This window comes from Pleurodeles waltl, chromosome 6 (assembly GCF_031143425.1).
Source record: "Pleurodeles waltl isolate 20211129_DDA chromosome 6, aPleWal1.hap1.20221129, whole genome shotgun sequence".
NCBI lineage: Eukaryota > Metazoa > Chordata > Amphibia > Caudata > Salamandridae > Pleurodeles > Pleurodeles waltl.
This window is the reverse complement of record NC_090445.1, coordinates 116,641,806-116,660,285: the sequence shown is the minus strand read 5'-3', so window position 1 is coordinate 116,660,285 and position 18,480 is coordinate 116,641,806. Positions and strand designations below refer to the sequence as shown.

Sequence of the window (18,480 nt, the reverse complement as noted above, 5' to 3'; positions counted from 1 at the left end):
TGTGCATAATTATTAGCCAACTTCCTTTCCTTTGGCAAAATGGGTCAAAAGAAGGACTTGACAGGCTCAGAAAAGTCAAAAATAGTGAGATATCTTGCAGAGGGATGCAGCACTCTTAAAATTGCAAAGCTTCTGAAGCGTGTTCATCGAACAATCAAGCGTTTCATTCAAAATAGTCAACAGGGTCGCAAGAAGCGTGTGGAAAAACCAAGGCGCAAAATAACTGCCCATGAACTGAGAAAAGTCAAGCGTGCAGCTGCCACGATGCCACTGGCCACCAGTTTGGCCATATTTCAGAGCTGCAACATCACTGGAGTGCCCAAAAGCACAAGGTGTGCAATACTCAGAGACATGGCCAAGGTAAGAAAGGCTGAAAGACGACCACCACTGAACAAGACACACAAGCTGAAACGTCAAGACTGGGCCAAGAAATATCTCAAGACTGATTTTTCTAAGGTTTTATGGACTGATGAAATGAGAGTGAGTCTTGATGGGCCAGATGGATGGGCCCGTGGCTGGATTGGTAAAGGGCAGAGAGCTCCAGTCCGACTCAGACGCCAGCAAGGTGGAGGTGGAGTACTGGTTTGGGCTGGTATCATCAAAGATGAGCTTGTGGGGCCTTTTCGGGTTGAGGATGGAGTCAAGCTCAACTCCCAGTCCTACTGCCAGTTCCTGGAAGACACCTTCTTCAAGCAGTGGTACAGGAAGAAGTCTGCATCCTTCAAGAAAAACATGATTTTCTTGCAGGACAATGCTCCATCACACGCGTCCAAGTACTCCACAGCGTGGCTGGCAAGAAAGGGTATAAAAGAAGGAAATCTAATGACATGGCCTCCTTGTTCACCTGATCTGAACCCCATTGAGAACCTGTGGTCCATCATCAAATGTGAGACTTACAAGGAGGGAAAACAGTACACCTCTCTGAACAGTGTCTGGGAGGCTGTGGTTGCTGCTGCACGCAATGTTGATGGTGAACAGATCAAAACACTGACAGAATCCATGGATGGCAGGCTTTTGAGTGTCCTTGCAAAGAAAGGTGGCTATATTGGTCACAGATTTTTTTTTGTTTTGTTTTTGAATGTCAGAAATGTATATTTGTGAATGTTGAGATGTTATATTGGTTTCACTGGTAATAATAAATAATTGAAATGGGTATATATATTTTTTTGTTGAGTTGCCTAATAATTATGCACAGTAATAGTCACCTGCACACACAGATATCCCCCTAACATAGCTAAAACTAAAAACAAACTAAAAACTACTTCCAAAAATATTCAGCTTTGATATTAATGAGTTTTTTGGGTTCATTGAGAACATGGTTGTTGTTCAATAATAAAATTAATCCTCAAAAATACAACTTGCCTAATAATTCTGCACTCCCTGTATGTATATATATATATATGGAAAATGTTACTTACCCAGTGTACATCTGTTCGTGGCATGTTGTGCTGCAGATTCATGCATATCCATTCTGACATCTAGTGTTGGGCTCGGAGTGTTACAATTTGTTTTTCTTCGAGGAAGTCTTTTCGGAGTCACAGGATCGAGTGACTCCTCCTCTCGGTTCTATTGCACATGGGCATCAACTCCACTGTTAGACTGTTTTCCCGCAGAGGGTGAAGAAAGGAGTGATAGAGTATATAAGAGAAAAAAAGATGTCCATGCAAATGTAAACGTATATACATATGTACAAATGTTATTAACTTAAACGACTACAGGCTTCCGGGGAGGAGGGAGGGCGAATGTGAATCTGCAGCACAACATGCCACGAACAGATGTACACTGGGTAAGTGACATTTTCCGTTTGATGGCATGTGTAGCTGCAGATACACATGCTATGCATAGACTACAAAGCAGTTAGTCCTCCCAAAAAGCAGTGGCTAGCCTGTAGGAGTTGAAGTTGTTTGAAACAATGTCCTTAAGACAGCTTGTCCTACAGTGGCTTATTGTTGTGAGAGAACATCAACACAGTAGTGTTTAGTAAATGTATGCGGGGTTGACCATGTAGCAGCTTTACATATATCAGCCATTGGTATGTTTCCTAAAAAAGCCATTGTTGCACCTTTCTTTCTTGTAGAATGTGCTTTAGGAGTGACTAAAAGTTGTCTTTTTGCTTTGACATAATTTGTTTGTATACATCTAACAATCCATCTTGCTAAACCTTGTTTTGATATAGGATTGCCTTTATGTGGTTGTTGGAAGGCTACAAAAAGTTGTTTTGTTTTCCTAAACTATTTAGTTCTGTCTATGTAGTACATAAGAGCTCTTTTGAGATCTAGTGTATGAAAAGCTCTTTCTGCCACAGAATCTGGCTGTGGAAAGAAGACTGGCAATTCCACTGTTTGATTTATGTGAAAAGGAGATACTACTTTTGGTAGAAATGTTGGAGTTGTTCTTAGTACAACTTTATGTTTGTTTACTTGGAAAAAAGGTTCTTCAAGAGTGAATACTTGTATTTCACTAACTCTTCTTAAAGAAGTAATGGCCACAAGGAAGGCATCTTTCCATGTTAGAAATTGAATTTGGCAAGAGGGCATGGGTTCAAAGGGTGGTCCCATAAATCTTGTAAGTATTTGACCATTGTTTTGTGTTAACAAATCTGGTCTGTTTGGGAGTTTGGAGTGAGGTAATACCGACAGGTGTAGTAGTGTCGTGCACCAGGGCTGATGTGACCATGTTGGTGCTATGAGTACAATGTTGAGTGACGTTTGATGTAATTTGTTGACTAGAAATGGAAGGAGTGGAAGAGGGGGAAAAGCGTAAGAAAATATCCCTGACCAATTGATCCATAGAGCATTGCCCCTGAAAGGGGATGTGGTTGTCTGGATGTGAAGTTTTGGCATTTTGGTTTTCGCTTGTTGCAAACAGATCTATGTCTGGTGTTCCCCACATTTGAAAGTACTTGGGGGTGAATCTCCCATTCGTGTGTTTGTTGGTGATTTCTGCTGAGGACATCTGCCAACTGATTGTCTATCCCTGGAATGTACTGTGCTATTAGGTGAATTTGATTGTGAAGTGCCCATTTCCACATTTTTGAGCTAGAAGGGACAGTTGAGATGAATGTGTCCCTCCCTGTTTGTTGAGATAATACATGATTGTCATGTTGTCGGTCTTTATAAGAACATTCTTCTGTTTGAGAAGAGGCTGAAATGCTTTTAGGGCAAGAAATACAGCTAATAACTCTAAGTGGTTTATATGTAGCTGTTTGTTTGACATCCCATTGTCCTTGAATGGTGTGATTGTTTAGGTGAGCTCCCCAAACAATCATTGATGCATCTGTTGTGATTATGGTCTGAGACACAGGGTCTTGAAATGACCGCCCCTTTATTAAATAGCTGCAATTCCACCAGTGAAGGGACATTTGTGTTTGGTGGTCTATCAACACAAGATCTTGAAGTTGACCATGTGCCGGTGATCATTGTGGTGCAAGGCACTGTTGTAAGGGCCTCATGTTCAATCTTGCATGTGGGACTATTGCTATGCAAGATGCCATCATTACTAAGATTTTCATGATAAATCTTACAGTGTATTGTTGATTTAGCTGTATAAGTGGAATTAGATTTTGGAAAGCTTGTATCCTTTGTGTATTTGGATACGCTAGCTGAGTATTTAGGATGGCACCTAGATACGGTTGTACTTGTGCTAGTTGAAGATGTGACTTTTGGTGGTTTATAGAAAATCCTAGCGTGTGCAGAGTTTCTATCACGTAACTTGCATGTTTTTGGCATTGTGTACGATTGTTTGATTTTATTAGCCAATCGTCTAGATACGGAAAGACATGGATATGTTGTCTTCTTAAGTATGCCGCTACTACTACTAGACACTTTGTGAACACCCTTGGAGATGTTGTTATGCCGAAGGGTAACACTTTGAGCTGGTAGTGTTTTGCTTGTATAACAAACCTGAGGTATTTTCTGTGAGCTGGGTGGATGGGTATGTATGGGTATGTATGGAAATACATCTTTGACGTCCAGGGCTGTCATAAAATCTTGCTTTTGTGGTAGTGGGATAACATCTAACAGAGTTACCATGTGGAAATGTTCTGATAAGATGTAAAAATTGAGAGACCTGATGTCTAGTATTGGCTGGAGGGTGCCATCTTTTTTGGGAATTAGGAAGTATAGTGAGTATACTCCTGTTCCGTGTTGAGACTGTGGAACTAATTCTACTGCTTGTTTTAGTAGTAGGGATTGAACCTCTTGCTGTAACAGAACTATATGTTTTGGGGATAACCTGTGATAACTTGGTGGAATATTTGGAGGAGTGTTTATCAATTCTAGACAATAGCCATTGCAGATAATTGATAATACCCAGTTGTCTGTGGTGATATTTTTCCAATGCGAGTGGAACTGCTGTAGTCTTCCCCCCCACAGGAGATGTGTGGAGTGGAAGAGAGGGAAGGAAGTCACTGCTTTGGTTGTGTTGTTGGTTGATTAGAGGTTTGGAATTTACCTCTATTTCTAGAGTATTGGCCTCTGTATGTTCCTCTAAACCCACCTCGCCGGTACTCGGTTTGATATCTTTGTTTCGTTTGTAAGGTAGAAGGCTCTGAGGATTGTGCTCTAAAACCTCCTCGAAACTGAGGCTTACGAAATTACCCCCTATATGGTGTAGGATACAGAGCACCCATTGCCTTTGCTGTATCAGAGTCCTTCCGTAGTTTTTCTATTGTAGTGTCCACTTCTGGGCCAAAGAGGTGTTTTATAGTCGAAAGGCATGTTTAACACAGCCTGTTGGATTTCTGGTTTAAAACCAGAGGAGCACAGCCATGCATGTCTTCTGATGGTAATGGCTGTGTTAACGCTCCTTGCAGCTGTATCAGCAGCATCAAGGGCAGACCTTATCTGATTGTTACTGATGGCTTGCCCTTCCTCTACTACCTGTTGTGCCTGCTTTTGGTGTTCTTTTGGGAGATGCTGCATGATATCCTGCATCTCATCCCAATGAGCTCTATCATAGCGGGCTAGTAGCGCTTGAGAATGAGCTATTCTCCACTGATTTGCCGCTTGGGACGCAACTCTTTTCCATGCAGAGTCAAATTTCCTGCTCTCTTTATCAGGAGGGGGTCACCTCCTAAAGACTGGCTATTTGCCCTCTTTCGTGCAGCAGTAACCACCACCGAATCTGGAGGCACCTGATGAGTAACATAATCTGGGTCAGAGGGTGCTTATATTTCTTCTCTATTCTAGGCGTGATTATTCTGGATTTCACAGCCTCATTAAAGATTTGGTCTGCGTGTTTTACCATGCCTGGTAACATTGGAAGGCATTGGTACCTAGAATGTGTTGAAGATAATGTATTAAACAAAAAATCTTCCTCCAGTGGTTCAGTGTGCATTGTTACCCCCTGATAAGCTGCAGCCCTGGCTATGACCTGATTGTATACTGTGGAATCCTCAGGTGGAGATGGTTTGGATGGGTAGGTATCTGGGTTGTTATCTGGGATGGGATCAGAATCATAAAGGTCTCATGAATCTACTATGTCTTCTTGCGATAAAAAGAGTGTGTTGGAGAAGGCATTGGTAGAGGGCTGGTGTGAGGAGAGACAGATGGGTGTGGAGAATGAGGAGGCGAAGACTGAGGAGGTACTGGCTTCTCTTTGCTTTTGCACTGTAGCTGGGGGCTGTGCATTGTCCAGTTCTTCTTGGAATGCCAGCTTTCTCTTTGTTTTTAGAGGAGGTGCTGTAATAATTCTTCCCGTCTCTATATGGATGTGTATTGCAGATTGTCTCTCATCTATAATTTGTAGAATGGGCTCAATGTCTGACTCTTCCTCAGAGGTTTTACACTTTCTCGTAATTTTTTGGAAAGTCCTTGCTCCTCTGTATAAGATGTCCTTTTCGGTTCCGAAGTTTGTTGCTTTTTCGGTATCGAAAATGTTGTGGGAGGTCTTGGCTCCAAAGCTGCCTTTCTAATTTTCGACCCCGAAACTTGGTGTTTCTTGCTGGAGTCTGAAATGGAGCCCTTTATAGTTTTAGTCGACTCCGAAGTAGTCGGAGTGGCCTTTTTCGGCACCAAACCCAGAGGTCGGTCGCCACCAGTCTTTTTTCGGGCCGAACAATGGCCTTCCAGCAGTGGTGTACCCAAGGCCTTAAGATGTTTCTTGTGGTTGGGTGCAGGGGCAGACATACTCACATGCTGGCCAGCTGTGATGGGTCTGTCGTCTTCAGACTCCTGCTCGGAGTCTGTGTCTCGGATAGAGACTGCTATTTGCGCCTGCTCTTCTTCTGTGACTTTGAGATGTTCACTGCTCTTCAATGCCATTTCCAGCCTTCTTGCTCTTCGATCTCTAAGAGTCTTTTTTGATCGAAACGATCAACAGGCCTCACAGTTTTCCTCCGATGGTCTGGAGAAAGGCACAGGTTGCAAACCAAATGCTGGTCTGTGTATGGGTACTTGGCATGGCACCGAGGGCAGAATCGGAATGGAGTCCGATCCAACAGCCTCTCCATGCGGTCGGCCCGAATAGGCCCTAGTTGGGTGCGCGCCCCCCCGAAGGGCGAACAAAGTGATTTTCTGACAGTACTACTGGTTCGATGCTAGATGGAGAACGCGATCGAGACAATACCGACGAAAGGGAAGGTTTTCCAAAGTTTTCCAAATCGAAATCTCGGAGCGAGAGGAAACATGTCCGAACCCGACGGCAGAAAGAAAACAATGGAGTCAATGCCCATGCGCAATGGAACCGAGAGGAGGAGTCACTCAATCCTGTGCCTCCTAAAAGACTTCTTCGAAGAAAAAAAAACTTGTAACACTCCGAGCCCAACACTAGATGTCGGAAGGGATATGCATAGCATGTGTATCTGCAGCTACACATGCCATCGAACATATATATACATACTCACATTCGTATTTACATGTATCTATGCAGCCTTTGTTTGAAGGCTAAAAATGCCTAATTACATTGAGTTTTTCTTTAATAAACATCTCAGCAGACTCCAGCAATTTTGTAAATCAGAAAAGAGAAAGCATGAAAATGCAAATACAACCTTTATTGAAAACAAAACTGCATTGAAAAGTACAGGCATTGTTAGCCAACAGATTGCATTAAAAAGCAATCCAAGAGAATACTGGCACTGTGCCTTTACCTCCATGTACTCCTATAAACCATCATGCCCTAAAGTTGACAGTTAGGTCAGTACTTTTTCATATGAAGAACAGACTACAACCATGTATTAACTTCTGTCTGCGAGATTCATGCGGGGAGATGGGTGGGTTGCTTATGACTTTGATGAGGATTCCCCTGGAAAATAACTAGGATTACAGGGAAGAAACTTATCCTTCTCTTCCAGGAGATCCTCATCAATAGTCATAAGCACTGAAAAGAAAATGTCCAGATAAAATGTAGTACTCTCTTCAGATCTAAAGAGTGTAATGCTTTATCCATTAGCATGGACGGATTAGAAAAGAATGTAGAGAGTGAAATTGTCTGGTTAATGTGGAAATCAGACACTACCTTAGGATGAAACCTGGGGTGAGTTCCCATCACTACCCTGTTTTCATGGAACACTGTGTAAGGCTCTTTGCACAGAGAAACTGAATCTCGCTGACTCTGCATGCAGAAGCAGTATTGATAAGAAAAGCAGTCTTCTAGGAAAGGTGCTGTAGGGAAGTCTTATGTATGGGTTTGACCCATGAGTTTTGAAAGCACCACATTCAAGTCCTGAGGAGGAGATGGGGCTCGCACAGGTGGAAACACCTTTTTCTGACCATCTAAGAAATCTTTAACTACAGGCATTTGGAAGAATGACATTTGAGAAGGCTATTTCCTATAAGCAGTTATTGCTGCAAGATGTACTTTAATAGAAAAAAGTTGTAAACCAGATTTTGCTAGATGGGGGACATAGGGTAATATTACCTTCTCCTGGCCCAGAATTGGGTGGAAATGATTCTGAATACACCAAATGTCAAAACTCTTCTATTTGAAAGAGTAAGAACATCTGGTCAATGGTCTTTTAGACTCCTTAGAAATGTTCATGCATTCCTGAGAATGGCTTAAGAGTCCATACCACAGGAATTCAGGAGCCATGCTGTCAAGCTCAGCGAGAGAAGGCTGAGGTGGAAAATATTCCCTCCAAACTTGTAGAGGAAATCCGGTCTGCATGGCAGTCTCTTGTGTGGTCTTTCTGATATGTGGTGCAGATCCGGGTACCACCACTGGCAGGGCCTTTCTTGGGCTTTCAGGATCATTCTGGTCCTGGCCCTGAATAGTTGATGGTGACTGTATCAGAGGAATGAGAGGAAACATGTACATAAATGTCCCTAACCAGTCTATCAAAGGGCATTCCCCTTTGTTCCCAGTCGGTAAAACCTGGATGTGACGTATTTTTTGTTTGTTTCATCTGCAAACAGGTCTATTTGAGGATGCCCCCATTCCTGAAAAATACCCCTTACAACGTTTTCACATAGGATCCAGTTGTGAGATTCTTCGAAGATTCGGGTTAGAGAGTCCACCTTTATGTTCTGGACTCCAGGCAGATGAATCACCGCATTCTAAATACAAATTTAGGCTAAACATATATTTATTATATGCATTTAATATATGTTACAGGATCCGCGCATGTGGGCAGGAATATTCAGTGCTTAGGACTATTGATGATGATCCCCTGAAAGAGAACTGGAAACTGGTATTACACACAAGTAGCTTTTCCTTGTCCATCATATTGTTGATATTCATAAACTGTATACACGTGTAGCAGACCCATCATACTACATGAGATAGGGGCTAAGTAAAACAAGCATTTGCAATGCAATAGGTCTCGTATTTGCTTGAGTTAGAGCTATTGGCATTGTAAATGCATAACTGGACTTTTTTTTACCACATAAATTGGTCAACCCCCTTACATAATGTGGTCCTCTCTGCCACATAATTCCAGTGGCCCTGCATATAACTAAAGCATTTCCATTTTCTTCTTTTTTTTTTATAGCTGGGGAGCGATTCTTTAGGCAAGGGTCGTTCCCTTGGGGGGCAAATTTATTTTAGGCCATTTCTGCTCCCCTTGGGGGCATATAGGTCTATTTTTGTAAGGCCCATCTACCCCCAAGGGGGGCAGAAAGCCCACCAGGGAAGATTAAAAAAATAAATAAATAAAAAAAAGGGGGGATGGGGTATGGCCAATCCCCTACCCCAAATAAATGGGGGCAAAGTTGTGCTGCACCGATGGGCAGATGGGGCAATTACCCCCGATCCACTCCCGGGGGGGGGGGGGGGGGAGCAGAAAGCCTAATAGATGCCAGGGAATTAAAAGAATAGTGGGGTGGTGGCTACCAACCAGTATCGGCCTGGTTATGACCCCAACTGAAGAGGGTGACAGTCTTTCAGCTCTTCCCCCGCACATTAAAAGATCTTATCACAACAACTAGCAAGAAGACATTTGATTATTTTGGGTTTTGGTTTTGCATTTGAGCCATGAGAGCTTGTCTAACTCTCAAATTTGTCCCACTTGGAATGGTGAGGGCTGCGCTTTTTGGACTTTGGGATGCTGCCATGCAGAAAAATCTATAAGACCTAGACACATCTAAAAACTAAACATCTGGGTGAGTCCAAGGTGGTGTGCTTCACATGCATCCCGCACCATTTTCTTACCCACAATACCCTGCAAACATCAAACTTTGCATGAAATCACACATCTGTCCCACATTTTTGTGATGGAACCTTCTGGAATCTGCAGGAATCCACAAAATTCCTACCTCGCAGCATTGTCACATCTATACCGATGACAACTGCTCCACTTGTATGCCTAAAAACTTTTTTTTTCTTTTTCTTTTTCAAACTGTCCTTTTGCACCCGCTTTAGTTCCCCCTCATTTTCGACATGTTTTTGGCTCTTCCCTGTCACAGGCACTTGGCCCACCTAAACAAGTGAGTTATCATTTTTACCGGAAGACTGAGGGGAACAATGGGTGGTAGGAAGTTTGTACCGGTGCGGTGATCCCACACAGAAATGTAGAAAAAAATAGATTTTTTAGCTAAATTTGAGGTTTGCTGAGGATTCTGGGTAAGAAAACAATGGGGGGTCCACCCAAGTCACACCTCCCTGGACTCCCTTGGGTGTCTCGTTTTTTTAAAGTTTTTTTTATTTTATTTTTTTTACAAATGTTTAGGTTTGGTAGGTTTCCCTATATGGCTTCTGAGCCCAGGACCAAAAACGCAGGTGCCCCCCCTGCAAAAACAGGTAGTTTTGCATTTGATAATTTTGATGTGTCCACATAGTGTTTTGGGGCATTTCCTTTCACGGGCACTAGGTCTAACCACATAAGTGAGGTACCATTTTTATCTGGAGACCTGGGAGAACACTGGGTAGATGGAAGTTTGTGGCTCCCCTCAGATTCCAGAACTTTGCAGCACCGAAATGTGAGGAAAAAGTGTTTTGTCAAATTTTCAGGTTTGCTAAGGATTCTGGGTAACAGAACCTATGAAAATACCACAAGTTACCCCATCCTGTATTCCCCTAGGTGTCTAGTTTTAAAAAATGAACAGGTTTCGTAGGTTTTCCTAGGTGCCTGCTAAGCTAGATGCCCAAATCCACAATTAGGCACTTTGCAAAAAACAGGTCTGTTTTCTTTGGAAAAATGTGATGTGTCCACGTTGTGTTTTGGGGCATTTCCTGTTGCGGGCACTAGGCCTACCCACACAAGTGAAGTTACATATTTATCGGAAGATTTGGGGGAATGCTGGGTGGAAGGAAATTTGTGGCTCCTCTCAAATTCCAGAACTTTCTATCACAGAAATGTGTGGAAAAAGTTTTTTTTTTTTTTTTTTGCCAAAGTTTGAGGTTTGCAAAGGATTCTGGGTAACAGAACCTGGTGAGAGCCCCACAAGTCACCACATCTTGGATTCCCCTAGGTGTCTAGATTTAAACAATGCACAGGTTTGGTAGGTTTCCCTAGGTGCCGGCTGAGCTAGAGGCCAAAATCCATAGCTAGGCACTTTCCCAAAAAAAACATCCGATTTCAATGTAAAAATGTGATGTGTCCATGTTGCGTTTCCTGTCGTGGACATTAGGCCTACCCACACAAGTGAGGTAACGTTTTTAATTGGGAGACTTGGGGGAACACAGAATAGCAGAACAAGTGTTATTGTCCCTTGTCTTTCTCTACATTTTTTCCTTCCAAATGTAAGACAGTGTGTAAAGAAGACATCTATTTGAGAAATGCCCTGTAATTTGCATGCTAGTATGGGGACCCCGGAATTCAGACATGTGCCAATAACCACTGCTTCTCAACACCGTATCTTGTGCCCAGTTTGGAAATACGAAGGTTTCCTTGATACCTATTTTTCACTCTTTATATTTCACCAAATAAATAGCTGTAAACCCAGTATACAATGAAAACCCATTGCAAGTTGCAGCTCCTTTCCTGGCTCTGGGTACCTAGAGGTCTAGATGAACTTACAAGCCGTATGTATCTCCGCAACCAGAAGAGTCCAGCAGACATAACGGTATATTGCTTTTGAAAATCTGGCATTGCAGGAAAAAGTTACAGAGTAAAACATGGAGAGAAATGGATGGGTTTTTTTCACCTCAATTTTAATATTTTTTGTTTGTTTCAGCTGTTATTTTCTGTAGGAAAACCTTGTAGGAGCTACACAAATGACCCCTTACTGAATTCAGAATTGTGTCTACTTTTTATACATGTTTAGATGTCCGGGATCCAGCATTTGTTTCACACCTATTTCTGTCACTAACTGTAAGGAGGCTAAAAGCACAACAAAATGGTAAAAATGGGGTATGTCCCAGTAAAATGCCAAAATTTTGTTGATAAATTTGGTTTTCTGATTCAAGACTGACTGTTCCTGAAAGCTGGGAAGATGGTAATTTTAGCACCGCAAACTCTTTGTTGATGCCATTTCCAGGGGAAATAAAACAAGCCTTCTTCTGCAGCCCATTTTTTTTTTTTAAAAAAAGAAGAAACAAAAACGAAATTCTAACTGTATTTTGGCTAATTTCTTTGTCTCTACCAGGAGAACCCACAAACTCTGGGTATCTCTAGAATCCCTAGGATGTTGGGGAAAAAAAGGACGGAAATTTGGTGTGGGTAACTTATGTGGACAAAAAATTTAGAGCCTAAGCGCAAACTGCCCCAAATAGCCAAAAAAAGGCCTGGCACCAGAGGGGAGAAAGGCCTGGCAGCAAAGGGGTGACATTTATTTTTTTATTGCTATTACCCGCAACCCTCCCCACAACCTAGTGGTTGGACCCAGAGATGACCTAGACAGAAAGAGCATGTTGTGCTGACCGTTTTGATGGTGGTCCCATAAAGCATTATGGGACGAGGGCAAAGAATATATTGGTATCTTGACTGTAATGCTCAGAACAGCCCATAGAGAACTCTACAATAAAAACAGCACTTGTAAGAAGCATGGTCATGTAACCAAATAGTCAGCCCCTAGAGAGCAGAACCACATGGAAACAGAATGGCAGTACGTAATGCAGTGTGTAACCATATATTTAAGCCATAGAGGGCGTAGTGCATTACACATTGTAAGGTCTAACAGGCCTACTAGACTAATATTATAAACAAGGCCCTTAAAACACAAACTACAACTAATCCCACCTGTAAAACAAAAGTTCCAGCCATGAAGAAACTAAATCGTGGGAGGGGTTATTATTTTGACCCCCCCCAACCTATTGTGGGAACCCAGAGATGGCCTAGACAGAAAGAGTGAGTTTGCGGTGCTAAATTACCATCATCCCAGCTTTCAGGAACAGGCAGACTTGAATCAGAAAACCACATTTTTCAACAAGCTTTTGGCATTTTACTGGGACATACCCCATTTTTACAATTCTTTTGTGCTTTTAGCCTCCTTCCAGTTAGTGACAGAAATGGGTGTGAAACCAATGCTGAATCCCGGAAAGCTAAACATTTCTGAAAAGTAGACAAAATTCTGAATTCACCAAGGGGTCATTTATGTAGATTCTACAGAAAATAACAGCTGAAATAAAAAAATATTGAAATTGAGGTGAGAAAAACAGCCATTTTTCTCCACGTTTTACTCTAACTTTTTCCTGCGATGCCAGATTTTTTAAAGCAATATACTGTTAAGTCTGGTAGACTCTTCTTGTTGAGGAGATATATAGGGCTTGTAGGTTCATCAAGAACCTTAGGTACCCAGATCCAATAAATGAGCTGCACCTTGCAATGGGTTTTCATTCTATACCGGGTATACAGCAATTCATTTGCTGAAATATAAAGAGTGAAAATAGGTATGAAGGAAACCTTTGTATTTCCAAAATGGGCACAAGATAAGGTGTTGCAAAGCAGTGGGTATTTGCACATCTCTGAATTACGGGGTCCCTATATCATCATGTGAATTACAGTGCATTTCTCAAATAGACGTCTTTTTTACACAAACAATGGAGAGAAAGCAAGGGGCAATAACATTTGTTCTTCTATTCGGTGTTCCCCACAATTCTCCCAAAAAAATGGCACCTCACTTGTATGGGTAGGCCTAGCGCCTGCGACAGGAAATTCAACATGGACACTTCGCATTTTTACACTGAAATCCGACGTGTTTTTGCAAAGTGCCTAGTTGTGGATTTTGGCCTCTAGCTCAGCCGCCACCTAGGGAAACCCACCAATCCTGTGCATTCTTGAAAACTAGACACCTAGTGGAATCTAGGATGGGGTGACTTATGGGGCTCGCGCCAGGTTCTGTTACCCAGAATCCTTTGCAAACCTCAAAATTTGACAAAAAAACACTTTCCTCACATTTTTGTGACAGAAAGTTCTGGAATCTGAGAGAAGCCACAAATTTCCTTCAACCCAGCGTTCCCCCCCAAGTCTCCTGATAAAAATGGCACCTCACTTGTGTGGGTAGGCCTAGTGCCGCGAAAGGAACACTATGTGGACACATCAAAATTATCAAATACAAAACAACCTATTTTTGGGGGTGTGGGTAAGGCCACAGCCCCACCCAGTTTTTCTGAAAAAAAAAATCTTCCCTGGTGTCTGGTGGGCTTTCTGCCCCCCTTGGGGGCATATATGGCCAACAGTAATGTGCCCCATGGGGAGCGACCCTTGCCCAAGGGGCTGCCCCCTAAACAAAACACACATATACACACACACCAATCCCTGGTTCATAAGTGGTTTCTGCCCCTCCTGGGGGCATATCGGCCTGGGGCAGAAATGGCCTAAAATAAATTTGTCCCCCAGCCCCCCAGGGGAGCGACTCTTGCCTAAGCGGACGCTCACCTTGCTTGAAACTGAGCGACCCTAGCTCAAGGGGTCGCTCTCCTTGATTCTTAATGTAAAAAAGAAAAAAAACAAGCATTTGTCATGCAACTGGTCTTGCATTACGTCGAGTTAGAGCTATTAGCAAACCCACGAGCCAATGAAAGTGACTGACGTAACATGGGCGTTAAAATAGGGCGATCTGATATTTTGGAGGGGGTGGGGGGGGGGGCGGTTTGGGGGCAGAAATGACCTAATAAAAAATTAGCCCCCAGGGGAAAGATCATTGCTCAAGGGGTCGCTCCCCTTCATTCCTAACGCTAAAAAAATAAATAATCCCTGGCGTCTAGTGGCTTCTGTCCCCCTTGGGGCAGACCGGCCTAATTAAATTAGCTGAAGATGATGAACCACTTTAATACATGCTTCAATGATAACAATATTGCCATAGTCCAGTCTGAAATGCACAAGTGGTTTTGTCGTGGTTACCCAACTGCTCATGAAGAAGGTTGAACAGTAAAGGTGATACAGTGGCATTATATGAATATTGGTCTCTCCTTCCCCCATCAAAGATGGCATAAGATGCCATGTTCAACAATTCTAGACATTTTTCATTATACTTTTGGGGGTTTCAATAAACAAGCATACTCTCTGTTGGATGTCTTAATTAATCTAAAATAACTAAGTGTATCTACAGTTGGGTTTAGACAATGAAATACCAATTATGCTGTTGCACTTCACAGTGTGCAAACATTGAACTAGTCTGAACTCACAATTGCAATTAGAATATCTTAACAACCCTTACCGTTCTCACAACAAAGGCATGAACTCCTCATTCAGGAAATAAACTGAGCAGAATTCCACAGAAGGCCCATCCCCAAGTGTAATTTAAAATCACACCGCAAGACCTTGCTGGTAAAGAGTTTAACATTACCTAGTCTCCACTTCCTTTGTAGGCACGGGTGAGCTGAATCCCGACAAAGGACGTTCTCCAGGTCCTGGAAAGATCTCTGGGGGTCCAGAGCTACTTGAGTTTCTGGTTTTATTCACAGGACTGTCCATAAATACAGACGAGGAGGAATCTTTACGGAAGGATTGGCGGACAGGAGAGGATCGGCTGGAAGGTCCAGAATAAGTGCTGTGTGGGCTCTGCCCTTGCTGAACATCTACCAATCTGCCATCAGTCATTTTCTGTGGGGAGGAGGGAGGCATCCTGAACCCCATACCTGGTCCATAGGGATCACTGTACATTTGGCTGTTCGATTTGTATAGACTGTCTTCCAGTTCTGACTGCAGAGCAGCAGCAGAGTAAGTGCTCAAGGACCTCACCGAACCACGCTTGTAAAGCCCCCCAGGGTAGGAAAATGGATCCCCCATTCCTGCTAAAGACTGTGTAGAGGAAATGCTGAGCCTGCCCTCATGCACCATGCCGTAGGGATCAGCGTACAGTCCTTCGTTCTTTACAAGTACTACATTCTTGTTGGCTAAGTCTTCATCTGGCTTGACATCTCGACGTTCTAGGATGGCACTTGGGCTCGGAGAGACCCCCTGAGGTGGTGGGAGATTGGAGTGGCGCTCAGCATGGTGTACAGGACTTCCAGCAAAAGAGGGGGGGCGGCCACCACTGTAAGACATGCGGGACCTTGCTGGGGAGGAAGACTGAAGTACTGAGGGAGGGGAGCCAGATGTTAGGTGAGAAGCTGGAGACATGTTGTTCAGACGTCGAGTTGGTGATGAATCCCTGGCACTGTAAACCATGTCCCGCTGTGGGAAGACAGAAATATAGATCTGTTAGCATGTCGCCTGTCAGTATAACCACAGCTTCTCCATTTTCCACTCATATACACCATCTCTCCCACACCATCCTCTGCAATATTAGTTCCTCTCATTATTAACAAGGCCCTTCAGGATCAGGGAAAAGGTGGAAATCAGGGCTATGGAACACTGGGTAACACAACGTTTTAAAGTGAACAATGCTGCTCTAACAAATGAAAATCCAAGTATTTAGAAAACAAGGCAGCATTACAGTCTCATAATGGCAAATGCTTTCAATGTGGAGTAACAAACTTCTGAGTAATCCAACTTAAAAATGTCCTCTCCGAATCTCAGTCTGGAAGAAATTTAGTGCTAGGCTTTACTAAATCCCCTTTCACACTCTCTTAAGTTAAATTGCTATCTTCAAATCAAGGAATACTACATCCCCTTGTACTTCCAGCATAAAAGAGACCCTTCCTAGATGATTTTACTTCCAATCACAGGCAGCTAACAAGGAATAAGCTCCTACTCACTCACTTAGGTCACCTCTCAGGTAATCTCGGTATGCCATGCTAACTACTACAAGGCTCTGTAAGCTTGGAAATAACATAGCAGGACGTCCAAAACAGCCTAGAGCTCTACTAGGTGATGGAATTTTACATGAAGAAATAATCACTTCCCGCAATTCCATATAATAGCATGAATAATTACAATTCACATGATAACGCACTGCCATACACACTCTCAGATGGAATATTTCCATCAAAATCCATACATATCCAGACTAAACACAATACACTCCACTAAGGTACTCCTGTCATGGAACCATCCTGTACCTATAGATTTCACACAAAAATAATTTGTTACTTGTAACTTGGCATATGGGGAATTTTGCTTTAGGTTCCTTGTTCTAGCCTTACCAGGTTAAATCCAACCAATGTGGCTAAACGATTCAATTGTCAGTGTGTCCCACACAAGCTCTATACACTGTAGTATCTCCATCACTCTAGAGAGGATTGGTCCAATGTGCTTTCCCTCACGACTGTACAAGATGATAACATAGAATAACTATGGGCACGTTGTCCGAAGAAAGTACAAAAGGCAGAATGGTTACCAGCACATACTAAAATGACTCAGGGGCGTTTAGTTACTAGACATTTCTTGTACCATAACTAGATTAACTAGACAGATTTCCCCTCTATGAAACTCCCCAATGCTAGTGCCAGACTATATTATATATATTTAAAAATGTACATGTACACACATAAAGACTACACAGTGGTGGTGGCCATTATACAGTTATGATTCAGTTGCACATTCCATTATAATGGTATTTTATGATTTGCTTGCAACATTTGATGTTGGCAGATATACACGAAATTTAGCAATCCATCATCCTATTCAACTAATGTTTGGCCTGCCAAGTTTCGTGAAGATCTGTGGAAAATATTTAAAAAATATTAAGAAGCTTAATGCCATTTTAGCTCAAAGAAAGTTTTGCTGCAGCCTACAGCTCGTACCGCTGAACGTATTTATACCAAATTTGCCAATAAAATACAATTTAACCTAAAAATATATATTTTTTTTAAAATATATATTTTCGTTGGTTTGATGTAAATCCATTAAGTAGGTTTTGACAGGCCTTTTTTCAAACCCCTACAGCACACACCCAAAAGCTGTGCGCAGCAGCGGTTGGCTGAGTGATGGCAGCGTTAAGCCAATGGCCGTGCACAAAGGGAGTTCAAAACTAAGTACATCGTAGAAAAGGAATGAAATGCACTGAAAACACCACAGTTTAGAACTGAGTAATGTTATGGCTCAAGCGTGACAAACCACTGAAATTCGCCAGTTCCAGTTAGCAAAACACATCAACACACAGAGCACAGGCTATCCATCAATTTGTTCTCGTTTGCTCCTTAATTTGTTTCTGTACGTTTAGCAAATTGGTATTTTGAGCATGGCAGTCAGCACACATTATGGCACGTTTTGTGCGGTGTTGGTAACCATAACTGGCAAATTTCAGAGCTCGAACCATAACTCAAAAAAATAATATATATATATATATATATATATATATATATATATATATATATATATATATATATATATATATATATATATATATGGAAAATGTCACTTACCCAGTGTATATCTGTTCGTGGCATGAGACGCTGCAGATTCACATGCTGTGCATTATCCTGCCATCTAGTGTTGGGCTCGGAGTGTTACAAGTTGTTTTTCTTCAAATAAGTCTTTTCGAGTCACGAGACCGAGGGACTCCTCCCTTTCAGCTCCATTGCGCATGGGCATCGACTCCATCTTAGATTGTTTTCCCCGCAGAGGGTGAGGTAGGAGTTGTGTATATAGTAAAGGTGCCCATGCAATGGAGTGAGTATGTATGTACATAATATGTATAAGAATAGTATATATTTACAAGTTTACAAATTTACAAGTTTCATTCAACTTATAACGGCTACAGGCTCCCGGGGAGGCGGGAGGGCGCATGTGAATCTGCAGCATCTCATGCCACGAACAGATGTACACTGGGTAAGTGACAT

The 18,480-nt window shown here is 42.4% G+C and overlaps 1 protein-coding gene across 3 annotated transcripts in view; it reads right to left on the bottom strand.

Moving 5' to 3' along the window:
* The window catches only part of SRCIN1 (SRC kinase signaling inhibitor 1), a 758,648-nt gene that overhangs the window by 341,796 nt on the left and 398,372 nt on the right, over positions 1-18,480 (bottom strand). For all 3 annotated transcript variants that reach the window (XM_069237488.1, XM_069237489.1, XM_069237490.1), the window contains one exon: positions 15,102-15,931. In XM_069237488.1, the coding sequence (XP_069093589.1) occupies positions 15,102-15,931 (830 nt within the window). The remainder of the gene's footprint in view (positions 1-15,101; positions 15,932-18,480) is intronic.